General features: G+C 44.8%; 1 protein-coding gene across 1 annotated transcript in view; it reads left to right on the top strand.

The window, feature by feature from the left end:
* PA2G4 (proliferation-associated 2G4) overlaps positions 1–20448 on the top strand; it is a 118152-nt gene that overhangs the window by 36765 nt on the left and 60939 nt on the right. Inside the window, exon 6 of the mRNA XM_033937501.1 lies at positions 15465–15528. Coding sequence (XP_033793392.1) covers positions 15465–15528 — 64 coding nt within the window. The remainder of the gene's footprint in view (positions 1–15464; positions 15529–20448) is intronic.

The following is a 20448-nucleotide window of genomic DNA, read 5'->3' as shown; positions in this document are numbered from 1 at the left end:
CATGATATCTTACGGGAAACTTTTTATAAAAATTGGGAGAACCCGCTGACTGTTCCTGGGGCCCCCCGTAAATTGGACAGCCTCTATAGGGTTATACCAATCCCAGGATTTGATAAACCCCAACTCCCTCATGAGTCTCTCCTGGTGGAGTCCACTTTAAAAAAGACTCAGGGCTCCAGTGTCTATGCCTCCACCCCTCCTGGCAGAGAGGGCAAAACTATGGACAAGTTTGGCAAGCGGCTCTATCAGAATGCCATGCTTGCCAACAGGGCAAACAACTACTCGTTCCATTTTTCATTCTACCTCAAACATCTGGTAATGCAACTCTCCGCCATGCAAAAGTACATGCCAGAGCATAAGGTTCCACTTTTCCAGCAGCACATCTCCAGCCTGCTTCAACTGAGAAAATTCATGGTGCGCTCTATCTATGACTCTTTTGAGCTCACCTCCCGTGCATCTGCCATCGCTGTGGCTATGCGCCGTCTGGCCTGGCTCAGGGTCTCTGATCTGGACGTCAACCATCAGGACCGACTAGCCAACGCCCCATGTCTGGGAGACGAATTATTCGGAGAGTCCCTGGATACCACCACACAGAAACTCTCCGCCCATGAGACCAGATGGGATACTCTCATTAAACCAAAGAAAAAGGCGCCTCCTGCTCGTCCTTACAGACCACAGACCTCATATCAGCGCAGGTTCTCCGCTAGGCCGCTCAATCCACCTCCACAGCAACCTAGGCGGGCCCGCCAACACCAGCACACCCAGGCTCGAGCCCAGTCTACTCAACCGGCCAAGGCTCTTCCTCCTGCCAAACCATCTCAGCCCTTTTGACTCCTCTCTCCAGGGCTTAGCCAGTCTTCCACCCTCATTGCCTCTTCCTCAGCCGATCGGAGGCCGGCTTCACATCTTCATCAGCCGTTGGGAGGTCATCACATCGGACCAGTGGGTCCTAAACATCATCCGCCACGGCTACTCTCTAAACTTCCAGACTCTTCCACCAGACAATCCTCCCGTAGAGTCTGCTTCTCTTTCAACTCAAACCCCCCTCCTCCTGAGGGAGGTCCAATCCCTCCTTCTACTCAATGCCATCGAAGAAGTACCTCTGGAACAAAGGGGCCGGGGATTCTACTCCCGTTACTTTCTAGTTCCAAAAAAGACAGGAGACCTACGTCCCATTCTCGACCTTCGGGACCTCAACAAGTGTCTCGTCAAGGAGAAGTTCAGAATGCTCTCCCTTGCCACGCTGTACCCTCATCTCTCTCGGAACGACTGGCTATGTTCCCTGGACCTCAAGGAGGCCTACACTCACATCCCAATCCATCCATCCTCACGTCGCTACCTACGATTCCAGGTGCACCATCGCCATTACCAGTACAAGGTGCTACCTTTTGGCCTGGCATCATCTCCCAGAGTGTTCACCAAATGCCTCATTGTGGCGGCGGCCTTCCTCAGGTCTCACAACCTCCAGGTGTTTCCCTACTTGGACGATTGGTTAGTGAAAGCACCTACGTCTCCACTTGTGCTACAAGCCACTCATCATACCATCTCTCTCCTCCATCTTCTGGGATTCGAGATCAACTACCCCAAGTCGCATCTGCTTCCCACACAGCGACTTCAGTTCATCGGAGCGGTTCTCGACACCACACTAATGAGGGCGTTTCTCCCCTCCGATCGTCAGCGAACTCTGCTACGCCTGTGTCGTCAGGTGCTCCTTCATCACTCCATTTCTGCCAGACAAATGATGGTCCTCCTGGGCCACATGGCCTCGACGGTTCATGTGCTTCCCCTGGCACGACTCCACCTCAGAACACCTCAATGGACTCTGGCCAACCAGTGGTCACAGACCTCGAATCTTCTTTCTCATCCCATCTCTGTGACATCGTCTCTTCAGCGATCTCTACAATGGTGGTTGGACTCCTCAAATCTTTCCAGGGGCCTTCTTTTTCATCTGCCCCCGCATTCCATGATCATCACCACGGATGCCTCCCCTTATGCATGGGGAGCTCACCTGGGAGACCTACGCACCCAAGGTCTTTGGACCCCGCAGGAGCATCTCCATCACATCAATTTCCTGGAACTACGAGCCATGTTCTATGCTCTCAAGGCCTTCCAGCACCTTCTCTGCCCTCAGGTTCTGCTTCTGTGCACGGACAACCAAGTTGCCATGTACTACATCAACAAACAGGGCGGCACCGGATCTCGCCTCCTTTGTCAGGAGGCTCTTCGCATTTGGACCTGGGCCACGGCCCGCAGTCTCTTCCTCAAGGCTGTCTACATCCAGGGCGAACAGAACTCCCTGGCCGACAATCTCAGCCGCATCCTTCAACCTCACGAGTGGACTTTGGATCCTCCCACGCTCCACTCCATCTTTGCTCGCTGGGGCACTCTGCAGGTGGACCTATTCGCAGCTCCTCACAACCATCAGCTGCCCCAGTTCTGCTCCAGACTCTTCTCTCCTCACCGTCTGGCCCCGGATGCATTCCTGCTCGACTGGACGGATCGGTTCCTCTATGCCTTTCCTCCTCTACCTCTGATGTTGCGGACTCTATCCAAACTCCGCAGGGACGGAGCCACCATGATCCTCATAGCTCCCCGGTGGCCTCGTCAACACTGGTTCTCCCTTCTACTTCAACTCAGCTCCAGGGAGCCCATTCCTCTACCTGTGTTTCCTACTCTACTTACACAGCAACATCAGTCTCTACTACATCCCAATCTGTCTTCCCTCCACCTGACAGCTTGGTTTCTCTCGGGCTAACCTCTTCAGGAAACCTGTCTCAGCCTGTCCGTCTCATTTTGGACGCCTCCAGGAAGCCGGCCACCCTCCAATGTTACCATCAGAAGTGGACCAGGTTCTCCTCTTGGTGCCTCCGTCATCATCACAATCCCACCTCCTTAGCGGTGGAAACTGTTCTAGACTACTTGCTCTCCCTGTCCAACGCAGGCCTCAAGTCCACCTCAATCAGAGTCCATCTCAGTGCCATCACGGCATTCCATGAGCCTGTCCTAGGAAAACCTCTCACGGCTCACCCTCTGGTTTCCCGATTCATGAGGGGCCTCTTCAACATCAAACCACCTCTGAAGCCTCCTCCGGTCGTCTGGGACCTGAATGTGGTTTTGTCTGCCCTCATGAAACCTCCCTTTGAGCCACTTGCCACAACTTCGCTCAAATTTCTGACATGGAAGGTTCTTTTCCTCATTGCCATCACCTCTGCCAGGAGGGTTAGTGAGCTTCATGCACTGGTTGCCGATCCACCGTTCACTATTTTTCACCATGACAAGGTGGTTCTGCGCACCCATCCAAAGTTCCTTCCAAAGGTGGTCTCAGCCTTTCACCTCAACCAGTCCATTGTTTTGCCTGTGTTCTTCCCGAAGCCTCATTCACACCCCGGAGAACAGGCATTGCACAGTCTTGACTGCAAGCGTGCCCTGGCTTACTATCTCGATCGTACAAGGGCTCAACGCTTGTCCCCTCAGCTCTTCCTGACCTTCGACCCGAATCGTTTGGGTCGACCGGTCTCTAAACGGACGCTATCCAACTGGCTTGCAGCTTGCATCGCGTTCTGTTACGCTCGGGCCGGTCTGTCACTAGACGGTGCTGTCACGGCCCACAGGGTAAGAGCTATGGCCGCTTCTGTTGCTTTCCTCCGTTCCACACCCATTGAGGAAATCTGCAAGGCGGCCACCTGGTCCTCAGTTCACACATTCACTACTCACTACTGTCTGGATGCTTTCTCCAGACGGGATGGGCACTTCGGCCAATCTGTACTTCAGAATTTATTTTCCTAATGGCCAACCATCCCCCCTCCCTCTTTGTTAGCTTGGAGGTCACCCATGCGTAAAGAATATGCTGCCTGCTTGTCCTGGGATAAAGCACAGTTACTTACCGTAACAGGTGTTATCCAGGGACAGCAGGCAGATATTCTTACGTCCCACCCTCCTCCCCGGGTTGGCTTCTTAGCTGGCTTATACTAACTGGGGACCACGCACTCCTCCGTCGGGCGGGAAGGCACTCGCGCACGCGCGGTGCGGCCAACTAGAACTTTCTAGTAAAAAGGTCCGTACCGTGGGCTCCGTCGGTGACGTCACCCATGCGTAAAGAATATCTGCCTGCTGTCCCTGGATAACACCTGTTACGGTAAGTAACTGTGCTTTGCGGTATCGGGAAGCAGCAAGAGAGCAAAACCTGAACAGGAGAGCGGATTAAAGATGCCAGATATAGAAGTCATGAAAGAACTAAAAGAAATTAAGGAAATGCTCTCAATTATTACTAAAAAAGTTACTGATTTAACGGAGGAAGTCTCTACTCTAAATAAGAAGATGGATTTGTTAGAAATAAAATCAAACAACTTAGAAGAAAGAATGATAGCAGTAGAGGAAGAAGTACGTTATAGCCAAACGGACAGGAAAAAAATTGAAATACTCACTAAAGAGTTGGAAGATTATTCGAATCGTGAAAGAAGAAGTAATGTCCGTCTGATTGGCTTGCCGGAAGGAGCAGAAAAAGGAAATCCGGTTGCCTTTATTGAAAATTTATTACCCAAGTTGCTTCCGTTACAAACAAAGTTTCCCATAGAGGTAGAAAGAGCACATAGAGTGACGTTAAAAAAAGCAGTAAATCAACACGGACCAAGACCATTTATTTTTAAGTTATTGCGGCACCAACAGGTCATGGAAGTATTACAACTGGCAAAGAAAAACAAAGGTTTGAAATATCAAGACACATATATTCATCTTGTACCAGATTTTGCAAAAAACACAGCTATAAAAAGGAAGAAGCTGCTGGATTTAAGACCAAAGTTAAGAGAACTGGGAGCGAAGTTTGGATTAGTCTACCCTGCTAACATGAAAGTGACTATTGGAAATAAAACTAACTTTCGATGATGCAGAGAAATTGGAAAAATTTATTCAAAATCAAGAAATTCCAATGTCTTCTTGATTTTAAATAATACATCTTTCATTTTTATATTTAGATAAATGAAATATATTTTTATTAAAAAAAAAAAATTTTTGTTTTATAAAGGGAAAATAACATTGATTTCAAAAATAACGTTATAGAATGTTGTTCAATCAACTCAAATATTCCAATTAACGATATTCTTGAGTGGAATTGAATGAAATCAATGTTCCATAATGAAAGAGTTAAGCTTATTAAATGGTGTTACAATATACTGAGTCAAACAATATAATAAAAATTGAAATATTTATGTAAAAAAAAAAAAATCTTAATTTTCTAGGGGAAAGAACTTATGGAAATTTCATTACAATTCTATAACCTATAAAAGTATGGTGTTAGCTTTTAAAATGGATATGATGGGAATGTAATGATTATGTGATTAATAATTAAATAAGGTGTTTTGTCGAGCGGGGGTTTTCTCCTATTGGAGAGATTACTATGGAGACACATACTAAATATATGGATAGGATTAATATTAAAAAAAATAAATAAATAAATTCCGGAAAAGAAAACGGGAACAAGATAAAAACTTATATTGAACTTAAGAAACTCACATTCCCGAAAGCCAGTGCGAGAGGAATTACATACAACGGATACAACATAATCACCGGAAATACCAGTACTGTTTTAAAACTAATGGAAGTATAACCAAATAACATTGGTACATCATATAATTTAAATATGATAAGACGCTTTATATTTACTTTCCAAAAGAACAATGGATTATATCGGGAAAAGAAGAAAGAAGAGGAAACGGAAGATTAAAACAGAATACAACTTACAAGAACAAAGTTTGATTAAAACATATTCGCTGATCCCTTTTTGTAAAGGGATTCTCCTCTCTTCTGAACATACATAATATAAACTTAAAAGGACAGTGACATATGAGGCTGGTGTGTGCTTCTGTGGTGGTTTCTTCGGTGGGGGAGGACTCTCTGCTCGTGAATTCATCGGACACATATCATTATGTTCCCATCTTACTTATAATATGATAAAAATATATAAAATAAAATATAGGTTTTGCTGATTAGCTGTTTTTAAAGGTAACAATATTATATTAACAAAATAGTAAATAGTAGTATTAAAAAAAATAAAAAAAAGAAACTGATATCTTCTAGATTTATTCTAAGTTTACAAAGATATAATTACAGAATAGAGAATCTTAGGATTTATTTCATAATTACAATAAATTTGAATTGTATTGTATCAACACTATAACAATATATGTATAATATTATTTATTTGAACTTCATCTTAAATATTTAATGACTTAATTGATATCATATAATAAGAAAAGGTCTTTATGGAGTGTTTTATTATCGATCTAGGATGCGTGATTCCAAGTATACACAATTTTTAATTAAAAGGGAGGGTGGGGAGGGGGGAAGGAGAAGGAAGGTAGGAAAAAGTAATATAAATTTTAGTGGTAAAGATATAAAAATAAGAAATTAAATTTATATTAAATATGTGCAGATGTCTGATCAAAATTTTTTATTAAAATTTAAATCAAATATTACTTAATATATTAAATGGCGATCAAAATTTATTCCCTTAACGTCAATGGTCTAAATCACCCAGTTAAAAGGAAAAAAATATTAAGTTTTCTTCATAAGCAAAATGCGGATATTTACTTCCTGCAAGAGACACATCTTACAGGGTTTGAATCTAATAAACTAATTGGGGGTTGGGTATCCAAATGTTTTTTTGCTCCTGCTTTAGGAAAAAAAGCGGGAGTAGCTATTCTTATAAATAAAAAATGTATAGCAGATTTCAAATTAATAAAATTTGATTCACTAGGAAGATGGGTACATATTAAAATGGATCTGAGAAATACAACCCTGGATTTATTCAATTTATATGCTCCTAATTCAAATCAAATGGAGTTTTTCAAAAATATTCAACAGATATTACTACCACTGGCTGCTTCTAATTTAGTAGTAGCAGGAGATTTCAATGCTGTAATGGATCCAATTTTGGACAAAAAAACCAAGTAAAATTATGAAATCATTAGGATTAGACAATTTGATACAATCTTGTAATTTAGTTGATATATGGCGTATCCTTCATTTTAATGATCAGGAATATTCTTTTTGTTCACAGGTCCATAAATCATTTTCAAGAATTGATTATATATTTATTTCTAATAATATAGCACAAAAAGTGATAAAAGCAATTATTGATCCTATTATTATTTCAGATCATGCTGGTGTGTGGATTGATCTACAGAATGATATATCAGCTTATTCTAAACCAATTTGGAGATTTGATAATGCTTTGCTTGCAGATATGAAATTTATAGAAGATATTAAAGTAAAAATACATGAATTTTTTCAAATTAATAATTCGGATAACATAAATATTGAAATTTTATGGGACGCTTATAAAGCAACAATGAGAGGAAATATCATATCATATTCTGCATATATGAAAAAACAACTTAAAAAACAATTTATAGAATTGGAAAATTAAATTAAATTATTAGAGCAAAAATTAATTGTTAAATGGGAACATGATATATTGCAGAAATTATTAAAAACAAAAGTTAAATATAATGAGATTTCTTCTCAAATTATAAGGAAAGATATGTTCTATCGACAGGTACAGTATTATGGAAATTCAAATAAAGCTGGAAGATTGTTAGCAAATTTCATTAAAGCAAAAAAAAGAAAATCTAAGATTATTACAATTAAGGATAAACAGGGCAATACACACACTAGCAATGAAAATATTATAAAACAATTTCTTGATTTTTATAAGGATTTATATACTTCTGATACTTATGAAAATAAAAAACGTGATGGTATAGAATTTTTAAAGTCATTTATTGGACAAAATATTCCGGATCATATAAAAGGAAGTTTAGAAGAACATATATCTTTAAAAGAAATAGAAATAGCATTGAAAGCTCTTAGAGTTGGATCCGCTCCAGGTGGAGATGTTGAATTTTATAAAACATTTCAAAATATTTTATTACCTTATTTATTAAATTTATATCAATATCAAATAAATAATGGAAATATATCAGGAACTATGGCTGATTCTGTTATAATTGTCTTGCAAAAACCAAACAGGGATCCGACATTGATAACAAACTATAGGCCTATATCTTTAATGAATGTAGATGTTAAATTAATTGCTAAAGTGCTAGCTATAAGATTAGCAAAAGCTCTTCCTTATATCATTGATGTACATCAAACAGGATTTGTTGCTAAAAGACACTCTTCACATAACACTAGATTAGCATTTCACTCTTTAAATATAGCAAAAAATTTAAATGATCCAGCTTTTTTAATATCATTAGATGCAGAAAAAGCATTTGATAGAGTGGAATGGAAGTTTATGTATCAAGCTTTAGAATGGTTTGGTGTAGGACCTGGTTTTATTAAAATGATTCAAACATTATATAGCTCCCCTGGAGCAAGATTAAATATAAACAATAACTTATCTAATAAATTTAACTTGCTAAGGGGAGTTAGACAGGGTTGTCCTTTATCTCCCTTACTTTTTGATATAGTTCTGGAACCCTTATTAATTTGCAATAAATCAAACTAAGGGAATAAAGGGAATCACATTTTCTAATTGGGAATTTAAATTATCTGCATATGCAGATGATATTTTATTATATTTAAGAGAACCAGAAGACACCATTCCATATCTACTTAACTTAATAGAAAAGTTTGGAAAATTTTCTGGTTATAAAATCAATTGGGAAAAATCTGAAGTTCTTCCAATTAACATCCATTGTACTAAAGGATTATTTAACTCATATTCATTTAAATGGAAAGATGAAGGACTAAAATATTTAGGTATTTTTATAAAAACTACAATTGACGACACAGTAAAAGAAAATGAAAAACTTTTATTAAAGAAAATAACAGAAATGTGCGAGCAATGGAATCCTTTACATCTTTCTTGGTGGGGAAGAGTCCAAACAATTAAAATGATGATTTTACCTGTGGTTTGTTATCAAATGAGTATGATCCCAATATTTTTTCAGGGGTCATTTTATAAAAAGTTAAACAATATACTTATAAAATTTGTTTGGTTTGGGAAAAGACCCAGAATCGCTTTAGCATCATTACAAAAAACAATCAAGGAGGGAGGGGTAAATTTTCCAAATTTTTATAGGTATCATCAAGCCTATATATTAAGACAGGGTATGTATTGGATCCTCCCAGATCTTATGGAAAATATACCCGACTGGTTATATTTAGAATGGCGACTCATGTTCCCTTTACATCCAGAACATTTCATTAGTATAACAATGCCTAAGAGATATAAAGATCACAGAATTCTAATAGATACATGGAAAACATTAAGATTTATAAACAATTTATCACCAGATCCATTGGCTAAAACTTTAAATCAATCTATTTGGGTAAATTCCAGGATCAAAATTGGTGGATTTAAAATAGTATGGAAACAATGGATAATAGCAGGTATACGTACTTTAAAAGATGTAATAGTAAATGGATCACTGCTTAGTTTTTCACAATTGCAACAAAAATTTGGATTAGACAAAACACAATATTTTAAATGGATGCAATTGAAGCAGGCTATTCAGGAAGGGTTCCCTGAATGGAAGAATCTTAACACTCAATATAGTTTACCAATCCTTTGTTTTCAAGCAGATTTTCTAGGACACCAAGCCGCAAAATGGTATAAGATTATATATGGATTTTTAAATAAAAAAAAGAGGACAGGACTTAGGGACATTTGGAGTATTGAGATAGGACAGACAATTTCTGCATCTCAATGGCAAAAATTTTGGTCCTGGAGAATACATACTACAAGGTCAGCATTTATGAGTCAAACATGGTTGTTTTTATTACATAGAATTTTATGGACCCCTACAAGATTACAGAAATTAGATAGTAGTAGATCTAATAGATGCTGGCATTGTAAGATAGAAGTAGGGACATTAGATCATTTATTATTCTTTTGTCCCTGTATTAATTCCTTTTGGAAATTAATTTGGCCCCAAATTAATAAATTATTAGAAAATCATGTTGGACTATCATATGATACAATATTATTTGGAACAGCAATGAGAACACAAAGTCCGATATCACCTAACAACAATAAACTTTTATTAATTTTAACAGGGGTCGCCATTCAGCAAATTACTCAGAACTGGAAAGATTACACTAAATTAAATTACACTTTCTGGTGGAATTCGACTTGTCATATATATAAAATGGAAAAAGTAATAGCATTACAACAAGGTTATATTAAAAAATTTAATAAAATATGGGGACCATTGACAAATTTTTCTAATGATCAGATATCATAGCACATATATAGAACAAAATAAAAGGGTAGGGAGGGGAAATTATTGTAATAATATTCAGTTATAAAACTATAATAAGGGGGGGTGTTTTTTAATTTACAATGTAAGAACATTTATTAATAATTTCAAGTGTTTTATATAAATGAATGTAATACATGTATTTCACTTGATGTAAGAACTTTAAAAAAAGAATAAAAAATTTATTTGAAAAAAAAAAAAATAGTACTAATTGTAATGCAATTTCTTCCATCCATTTTTCATATACATACAATATAATCTTAATACATAATGGCAATCACAAAATTAAATCACACTGTATGCAGAGAAAATGCTAATTATCATTTATATTCAGGGTTTTTCCAAAGAGGTCAAGGCAAATGACTTTAAAATATGCAGTGTCACCTCTAACTATAGAAAAATAGACAAATATAGTGCAAAATATAGACAGCAGATATAAATTCTCAAAACAGACCATTTAGATTACTAAATTGAAAATAAAATAATTTTTCCTACCTTTGCTGTCTGGTGATTTCATGAGTCTCAGGTTGCATTTCCTTCTGACTGCATCCAATATTTTTTTCTTTCTGCCTCCTGCATGCTTCTTCTCCTCCAGACCTCATTCCATTCCCCAACCAACATCTTTCTGTCCCTCCATGAGTCCAACTTTTCTTCCTCTCTCCTCCGCCCCCATTGGCAACATATCTCCCTCTCTTTCATTCCCTCCACTGCTGTAAAGGGAGTGGGGAAAGAGAGAGATCCAGGGTGCCTCTCTCCCACTCCCTCTACTGCCACAGCCAACATTTCTTCCTCCTTTCCACCAGTCCAACATCTTTCTCTCTGCCTCCTGCACGCTTCTTCTCCAGTCCCCATCCCCTCCCATAACCAACATCTCTCTCTCCCTCCACGAGTTCAACTTTTTACTTTCTGCCCTCTCCCCCTTCCCTTGAGTGTGGCATTTCTCATTCCCTCCCCATCCATCTCCCACTCTTTCTCTCTCCATGAGTCCAATACTTTCTGCCTCCAACACGCTTCCTCTCCTCCAGACCTTATTCCCTTCCCCAACCAACATCTCTCTCTGTCCCTCCATGAGTCCAACTTTTCTTCCTCTCTCCTCCACCCCTATTGGTAACTAGTCTCCCTCTCCCTCTCTCTCTCTTTCTCTCTCTCTGTCCATCTGTCTTGAGAGATCCAGGCATCTTTCCCACCCCCTCTACTGTCACATCCAACATTTCTCCCTCTCTCGTCTCCCAGATCATGTGCAGCATTTTTCACCCACAAGCCCCATGCCCATTTCTCCTTCTATCACCCCTCTCCAACACCATGCCACATCTCTCCCTCCATCACTATGTCCAACATTCCATCCCCTTCAATCTGTCCCTCTGTTACCTCTCCACCACTATATCCAACATTTTTCCCTCTCATCCCCCATGCATCTCCCTCTCCTCTCTCTATGACCAATTTTCCTTTCTTCCTTTCCCCATGTGCCACCATCTTTCCCTCTCACTCATACCCAACAATTCTCCCTTTCTATTCCCTCCCTCCTATGTCCCAAGTTAATTTCCCCTTCCTCTCTCTCTTCTGTGTCCCATGTTCATGCCCCCTCCTTTCCATCTGTGTTGAATTCATGCTCCCTCCCTCTCCCTGCACATAAGTAGTTGCCCATCTGTAGAAGCCTCCGCTGCTTCTGAGCATCATACCTTCCTGCCTGCCGCAGCTGGAGATCCCTCCCTCCCTGCCCCCCCCATGAAGCTGATCCAGTTCTTGTTCGAGCCACACTCACTCCTGTCTTCAGCAGAGATAGCGCAAGCAATGATTCACATGCTGCATGTGGCTGACCCACAAACCTTCCCTCGGAGAGCAGGTTTCTGGGTCAGCTACTTAGTGCAGCATCCATGCATGCAGTGCTGCTGAAGACAGATGGAGCAAATGCGGCTCGAAGAAGGTGGTAATTGTGTTGGCATCGGGGGGGGGGCAGGCGGGTAGGCAGAGATTGACGGAAGCAGCTTCATGGGGGGGAATGGGGCAGGAATGCGGTATCCCTGGTGACGGCTGCCTATATGGAAGGGTGGGAATTGGCAACCAGGCTGCATACCCCCAACAAGCGGCCCAAATACTGTGAGTTAAAAAACACTGTGGTAGATCTCACTCATGGCAGTGTAAATGCAGGGCCACAGCTTCAAAAGATCCACCCAGACTAGTTGGGAGAGGGAGACTGAAGTGGGTGTGGCACTGGAGAAAGGCAAGTTTGTGACAAGTTGTACAGCATCGCTGTAGACTTCAAGTGGAAAACACGGATGTACACTGTGCAGAGCAGTAGTAATAATAATTTTATTCTTATATACCGGCAAAGCCATGATAGTTCGAGGCAGTTCTGTGTCTGTGTATGGCCGTTTGGTGGAGGATGGGCAGGGGAGGGCTTCAATGGCTGGGAGGGTGTAGATGGGCTGGAGTAAGTCTTAACAGAGATTTCGGCAGTTGGAACCCAAGCATAGTACCGGGTAAAGCTTTGGATTCTCGCCCAGAAATAGCTAAGAAGAAAAAAAATTTAAATTGAATCAGGTTGGGCAGACTGGATGGACCATTCGGGTCTTTATCTGCCGTCATCTACTATGTTACTATGTTACTATGTTTTACAACAAGATGTGCTGGACAATCAGCGAAATGGTCACCATATAAAGTCATCGAATACAAGCTTACAGAATGGAAGAAGTGAAAAACTGTAAGATTCGCAGCGGCTGCACATGCTGACAAGCAAGTAGCTTAAGGCATGTACAGAGTAGTTGAATATAGGATGAGTTTGAGCTTGTGCAGGCTACTCATCGGAGGACACATCCTGCAAAAAAAAAAAAATAAGTAGATCAGCCCCTGGGGTCACCATTGTTTCATGGGCCTTACATGGGAAAATAGGAACATCTGGGAAAATATGCATATGGATAAAATGATTTGTACAGAGGAATTCTGATGCTGTGCTCTAAATATTTCTGCTTTGTGATGCCTAACTTTCTACTTCTATCTGAGCAACCCTTCTTAACCCTTTTTCTCATCTGGCACATCATGTAATCTATTGTACTCTAACTCAGTGTTCCCTCTAAGCGGGCGGGTGTTGTGAGCAAACTTTTTTCACCGTGAGCCAAAAATATCGGGCGCCAGCAAGTTATGAGCCAACTCGCCCGATTCTCCTCTCGCCGCCCTGCCATCTGCCGTACGCCTCTTCCGATCGTGCGCTGTGACGAGAAACGTGTGCGCTGCGATGTAATATTTTGTGCGCCAGCGCACGCCAGCGCAGCTTAGCGGGAACACTGGTTCAAATGGTTTTATTTATTTCCCCAAATTTATTTTTGTTATACGCATTGAAAATATTTGATATTGCGTTTAAATCAAAATCTCAATAAACTTGAAACGAGTGCCCGTGAGATTGTGGGAGGGTTAAATACTCAAAACTTAGAAGTTTTTGCTACGCCAGCTTTCTGGTATCTTTACATACAGTGGCGTACCTAGCATATGTAACATCCGGGGCCCATCATTTTTTGGCACCCCCCCCCATCTGTAAGAAAAACATGATTTTTAGTAACAAACCACACGTCACACATGAGTACCTAGGAAAAGGCAGCATCTTACATATTGCAGTGAGCAGTACATCAATACACCCATTGTAAAACTAAACAAGCCAGACCAGCACAGATCAATCCTACACCGTCAATCCTAACAGAAAACCATGTCTTTCGAACACACAGAACACAGAAAACACCTTCGCCTAGTAAGGAATATGTAATCACAAACTAACCCCTCCCTCTTTTACAAAACTGTAGTGTGGATTTTAGCTACGGAGGTAACAGCTCTGATGCTCATAAAATTCTGAGCATCAGAGCTGCTACCACCAAGGCTGGTGCTAAAAACGCTTCACAGTTTTGTAAAAGGGGGGATAAAATAAAAATACATAGACAAAGGTTAAATTGAACCAGCAAGAAGCTGGACTCTGCATACAATGCTTCACAGAAACAGTGACACATGTCTCCTAAAGCAATAAATAAATAGAAATTTTTTTCTACCTTTGTCTTCTGTGGTTTCTCCTTTCCTCATCTTCTTGTAACTCTCTTCCTTCCATTCACTGTCTGCCGTCTCTCTTCCCCTATATGGCATCTTCTCTCCTTCTATGCCCCTTCCAGAAACTGTATGCCTCCCCCTTCCATCTCTCCTTTCACCCCATTGGTCTGGCATCTCTCTCCTCGCCTTCCCTCTCCCACACCTCTCCTCATAGTCTGGTATCTCCCCTTCCCTGATTCTCTGGCATCTCTCTCCTTTCCTTTTCTTCCATCTTTCGTTCCCCCTCCATGCTCTCACATCTCCCCCTTCCTTTTCCCTTAGACTGGCATACCTTCCTCCTATGCTCCAAGCCCTGGCATCTCCTTTAATTCCCTCCCTCATCTTCCTTCTCCCTCCAGCTGGGTACCGCAACACTCTTCCCTGCAGCTCTGCACTTCCCCACAATTGCCATGCTTCGGTTCCTCTTCTTCCTTCCTTCCTCCCCCCCCCCCCCCCCCGCGGGACCCTGCGGCACCATCAACTCTTACTCCCTCTAATGTCGGCCCTGCAGCTCCAGACTTCCTCGCACCTTCTCCCCTCCCCCTTTGGATCGCTATTATTTTAAATGTTATAGCCGCGGAGCTGTATCCATCAGTGGAGATGTCTAACCTCGGCCTGCCTCGGAACTCTTACTGCAGCAGCCGCCCGTCTAGGCAGGAACAGGAAGTCACTGTTGCAGTAAGAGTTCCGGGGCAGGCCGAGGTTAGACATCTCCACTGATGGATACAGCTCCGCGGCTATAACATTTAAAATAATAGCGATCCAAAGGGGGAGGGGAGAAGGTGCGAGGAAGTCTGGAGCTGCAGGGCCGACATTAGAGGGAGTAAGAGTTGATGGTGCCGCAGGGTCCCGCGGGGGGGGGGGGGGGGGGGAGGAAGGAAGAAGAGGAACCGAAGCATGGCAATTGTGGGGAAGTGCAATCCCCCCAATGCGTCCCCTTACCTTACCTCCCCTTACCTTTGCGACGCGTGTGTGCGCTGTGAAGAGAAACTTTGCGCTGCGATGTAATATTTTGTGCGCGCGCGCAGGCCAGCACACCTTAGCGGGAACACTGCTCTAACTGGTAGTCATTTTGGTAAAAAGAAGTGCTTAGGATGGGAGGTTAAAACTATTACTTGGTATTTTTTGTATCCACAGAACACGCAAGTAACTGAAGCCTGGAACAAGATAGCTCAATCCTTTAACTGCACACCTATAGAAGGTACAAGCTATAGGCCTTTTTTTTTAGGGAGGGGGCAGTCTTTGGATTCAATTTCAGCTTATCAAACTTCTGTTGAGGAATCCACAGAAAGGCTCTTTACTACTTTACTCTTTACTGTTGCTCATGTAACCATACTCTTAGTCTGAATTTGCTTTTTCTTACAATTCTTAAAAGGGATCCTGTCTTTTTCCCCTGTGGTCCTCTGGATGCTGGAAAGTTCAGAACAGTATTGCAGATTACATCTCATATTCATATTGACTTCATTCAATCTGTGGTTCGTGTTTGTTTGTGAAGTTCAGAGCAGTGTGGTGCCTTTTATGTGATATGTGGTTTGTGACTTTTTGCTAGACATGTTTGGTTGGAGAAGCTCAAAGCTTTATCAGAATTGCTACTTTTTTCCATCCACCCACTGTGTATAGGAATAAAGGCAGTTCTTTAGCACTCTCCAGACCAGTAGAGGTTAATCTTTACGAATGGGTATATATCCAATCATGACCAGCAGGTGGAGACTGAAAACAAAACTGTGGGACAGTATATAATATACTCCCTTCTCTATTTACATCAGTCTTCTTTCAGTCTCCAGCAGGTGTTGAGTGATCTGTACCCATCTCCCTCGGTAGGGCTGTTGGAATTTGTTTAGGGGGTTTCTAGTCCCTGTTTTTGGTCGGACAGAGCTTGGGCGGGCCCTGTTTGGGGGTCCGTCCGACCTCGGGGGTGTCAAACCCGGCGGGTCTCGAGCGGGGTCCCTCCCCCCACTTCCTCCACCTCCCCACATTTTTTTAGAGGAGCCTCAGCAGTAAGCCTTGCCCCCTAAATCAAGCAAGGCATATTGCTTCGAGAGCCTGTGGAGTCTGTTCTGTAAAAAAAAAAAAAAAATCCTGAGGTAGTGCTGGTCTGGAGGGTTGTTTCCCTTTAAGAAAACTGTATTTTACTGTATTTTTTCATCTAACCGGCACTTTTTTTCTAGCTAGGTCGCGTATGGAGCAATTGTGCCCTTCTCCGGGGGAGTGGGACACAATTAGGTCCAGCCGCGAGGCACTCGCGGCCGGCCTGAACTCGGCGGTTTAGGTCGGTGAGGTGGTGGAGCTCCGTCGGCAGCGGCTGCAGGCGCCCAGAGCTCCCCGCCGATGGTGCCTCGCGAATCGGCTGGGAGCAGTGGGGAAGCCCGGTCTTCCCCAACCGCCCATGGAGGGATTCGCCGAAGGATTCCCTCTCAGCTGATTTTTTGACAGCTGATGCCGACTTGCCTGTTTTAGCGGCTGGGACTGATCAGCCTTCTCAGCCGCTACAGGCCATGGAGGGAGCATTTTTGGCGGGAACTTCGCCATTTTCTCTGTCTGGCCCCTCCATTTTGTCTGCAACCTCAGGTGACCTTCCCCCTGTATTGCAAACACAGGGGCAGGTTTCAGCAGGGACCCCTGCTGGGGCAGGGAGTCCCTGGGGACCCCCAGGGGTTTTTTGTCCCCAATTTAATTTCTTTCTTTGTGCAGACATTTGGGGGTCCCACGTGCACCTGGGGGGTTTCGGGGGTGGTTTTCCCTCCGCGCCCCCTATGGCTTGCCTCCCTCTTTTCGTTTGGCGTCCCCTCTTTCTCCTCCCTCATCCAAGCGCCCGCGGGGGGGCTTGGATTGCGAATTGGTGGTCGGAGGAGCGTGTTGGCATGGTTGAGGACCTGGCTGCTTTGGCGGGCTTCCAGGATCCTCTAGAAGGGACGCCCGCTGGCAGCGGGGCGGCGGTTTTTCCCGTCTTCCAGAGCAGATGCATCCGTGGTGCGCTTTTTATTCAGAGGGATGAGCTTTTAGACCTGATGTAGCAGGTCTCCTTGGTGCTGCATTTTCGAAGTTGCGCCACCGGAGACCCCGCGTATGGGGGCCCCTCTGCTTCAGGGGGGTCTGTCCTGTTTCCCGCTCTTTTCCTGTGCATCAGGATTTTCGGGATTTGGTGTTGGCGCAGTGGCCTACGGGCGCCGTTTCGTTTGGTATGCGCCTTGGCTCATGGGTATCCCATCCCGGAGGGGGATAGGGCTAACTTAATTACGCCAATGGGGGACGCGGTGGTCTCGGCACTTCCTAAGCGGCATACCGTGCCTGTTATGGACGGATCTGCTCTTAGGGTCTCTGAGGAGCGTACGTTAGAGACACTTCTTATGTATAATTTTGATGTCTCTGCCTTGGGGGTCCCGGCAGCTATTTGTGTGGGGCTGGTGGCTCGCACCGTGTTTCGGTGGTCTGAGCATGTCCTGGATCGTGAGTCTGATGACTGGTCCTTAGTGGATCTGGAGGTGGTGAAGTTTGAGATGACTGCCTCGTTCCTCTCGGTTGTTCTTTGTGACTTGGTGCTGCTAAGTCTGGGTCTTTTGGTGGCCGCACGCTGTACCTTGTGGCTTTGCGCTTGGTCGGCGGTTGCCGCGTCCAAAACTGAACTTCCCAAAATTTCCCTTTCGGGGGTTGTTTTTTGTTTAGAGAGGACTTAGTTCCGGTGGTGCAGACTCTGACGGACCCGGAGGTGCCCCGGCTGCATGAGGACCGTGCCCGCCCGGCTTCTCGGGTTGGCATTGCCCGGGGGCGTCTGCGGGAATTTCGCAAGTTTCGCCTGGGGCATGGGACTGCTTCTTTCCAGGCTTCCGGTTTTTCCCCGGGGTCGGTTGGCTTAGCGCATGCAGTCTTTTTCAGGGGGCCCGTCGGGGGGCTGGGAGTTTCCTCCCCGGTTCCCCTGCTGCCCCTCCTGCGCGATGTCTCTTTGCCGGCGCCCCCTTTGGTTCCCGGGGGTGCCCGGCTTCGCAACTTGTTTCCAAGGTGGGCCAAGATCACGTCCGATCAGTGGGTCCTGGTGGTGGTGCGGGACGGTTATGTACTTGAATTTTATCCGCTCTCTGCCGGATCATATCTAGCCTTTCCATGTCAGGTGGCATGGGAGACACTAGCCTTTCGCCAGACCCTTCAGCGCTTGCTAGATCTCTAAGCAGTTGTCCAGTGTCCCCTCAGGAGTGCGGTATCGGCTGGTACGCCATTTCCTTTAGGGAGCCCTAAGGGGAGGGGACCTTTCGGCCCATCCTTGGTTTAAACTGAGGTCAACAGGACTCTCAGAATTCCCTTTTATTCGCATGGACACACTGCAGTCTGTCCTTCTGGCGGTTCAGCCGGGGGAGTTCCTTACTTCTCTCGCTCTGGCGGAGACCTACTTGCCTGTTTCCTTTCGGGCCGCTCCTCAGCTCTTTCTTTGCTTGGCGATATTGGGTCTGCACTATCAGTTTTGGGTGCTTCCCTTGGGCCTGGCCACGACTCCCCGGACGTTCGCCAAGTTGATGGTGGTCGTCATGGTGGCATTGCAGTCAGAGGGCATTCTGGTGCACCCCTTCTGGGATGACTGGTTGTTTCGGGCGAAGTCGTTGCAGGAGAGCGCCCGAGTTACGGCTCGGGTGGTTGAGTTTCTCCGGTCGCTGGGCTGGGTGGTCAACCTTTCCAAGAGTCGGTTGGTTCCCGCTCAGTATCTGGAGTACCTTGGAGTTCTGTTCGACACCTCCTTGGGGAAGGCCCGGGTAAGCAAATTGCAATCTCAGATTCGCCTTCTTTTGGCGTCCCGGTGTCCTCGGGCGCAGGATTTCCTCCAAGTCTTGGGGTCGATGGCAGCGTTCCTGGATGTTGTGTGGTGGGCCCACATGTTTCTTCAGTATGCTCGGCTCCGTAGATGGTCACCCCAGTGGCTCAGTTTGGAGGTCCCTGTCCCTCTGTGAGGCTTGACGCGCTGCAGTCTTCTTTGGTGGCTCCAGACCTCTCATCTGGTCCAGAGGATGAGTCTGGACCTATCGCAGTGGACGGTGCTTCTCTCGGTTGCCAATCTCCTCGGTTGGGGGGTCTCAGTGTCTAGGGGCACCTGGTCCATGGAGGAAGCATCCTGGTCAATCAACGTGTTGGAGATCAGAGCCGTCCCACTGGCGCTATTAGCCTTCCGCTCCCGCTTGAGGGGCAAGTCGGTCAGAGTCCGGTCTGACAATGCCACAGCGGTGGCTTATGTCAATCGTTGAGGCACCAAGAGCGTTCAGGTGGCGGAGGAGGCGGCTCGGCTCATGCTTTGGGGCGGAGTCACGCCTTCTGGACCTCTCTGCCTCTCACATGGCCGGGGTAGAGGTTGTTCAGGCGAACTTCCTCAGTCACATCTTAGATCACAGAGAGTGGTGTCTCAGCCCTGTGGCTCTTCAGTTGATAATGCCGGCTTGGGGTCAGTCCCTGATGGACCTGTCGGCCACGAGTGGCAAGGCCAAGGTGTTCCGCTTCTTCAGTCGTCGCAGGGATGGACTGGCCGAGGGTCTGGATGCTCTGGTTCAACCATGGCCAACAGAGGGGCTGTTGTGCAGGTTCCCTCCGTGGCCATTAGTGGGCAGAGTTCTTCTCCGCATTGTTCGCCATCCGGGTCTGGGGGTTCTGGTGGCTCCAGATTGGCCTCGACATCCGTGATACGCAGATCTGGTGACACTCTGGTGGCGGATCCTCTTCCTCTGCCTCCCTTGGACGACCTTCTGACGCAGGGTCCCATTCCCATGTTCGACCCGTCTCCCCTCTGTCTTACGGCTTGGCGTTTGAAAGGGGTCGCCTTGGTAAGAAGGGGTATTCAGATAGGGCGATTTCTACACTCTTGGGGTCCTGGAGGCTTTCTACCTCTCAGGCTTCTGTGTGGATTTGGCACTTTTTTGAGGGGTGGTGCCAGATGCGGGGAGTGGTCTCTCTTCGCGTTTCTGTGCCTAACTTCTTAGAGTTCTTGCAGGATGGCATGGATAGAGGCCTGGCTTCGGCTTCTCTCCGGGTTCAGCTTGTGGCCTTGTCAGCCTTTCGGGGGTTTGTAACGGGTCAGCGTTTGACAGCCATTCCTGATGTGATTCGCTTTTTTGCGGGCGGCCAAGGTGCTCAGGCCTCCCGTGCGGTC

Source organism: Geotrypetes seraphini, chromosome 3, assembly GCF_902459505.1.
Source record: "Geotrypetes seraphini chromosome 3, aGeoSer1.1, whole genome shotgun sequence".
In the NCBI taxonomy this organism is placed as follows: Eukaryota; Metazoa; Chordata; class Amphibia; order Gymnophiona; family Dermophiidae; genus Geotrypetes; species Geotrypetes seraphini.
This window is presented reverse-complemented; position numbering and strand designations above follow the sequence as displayed.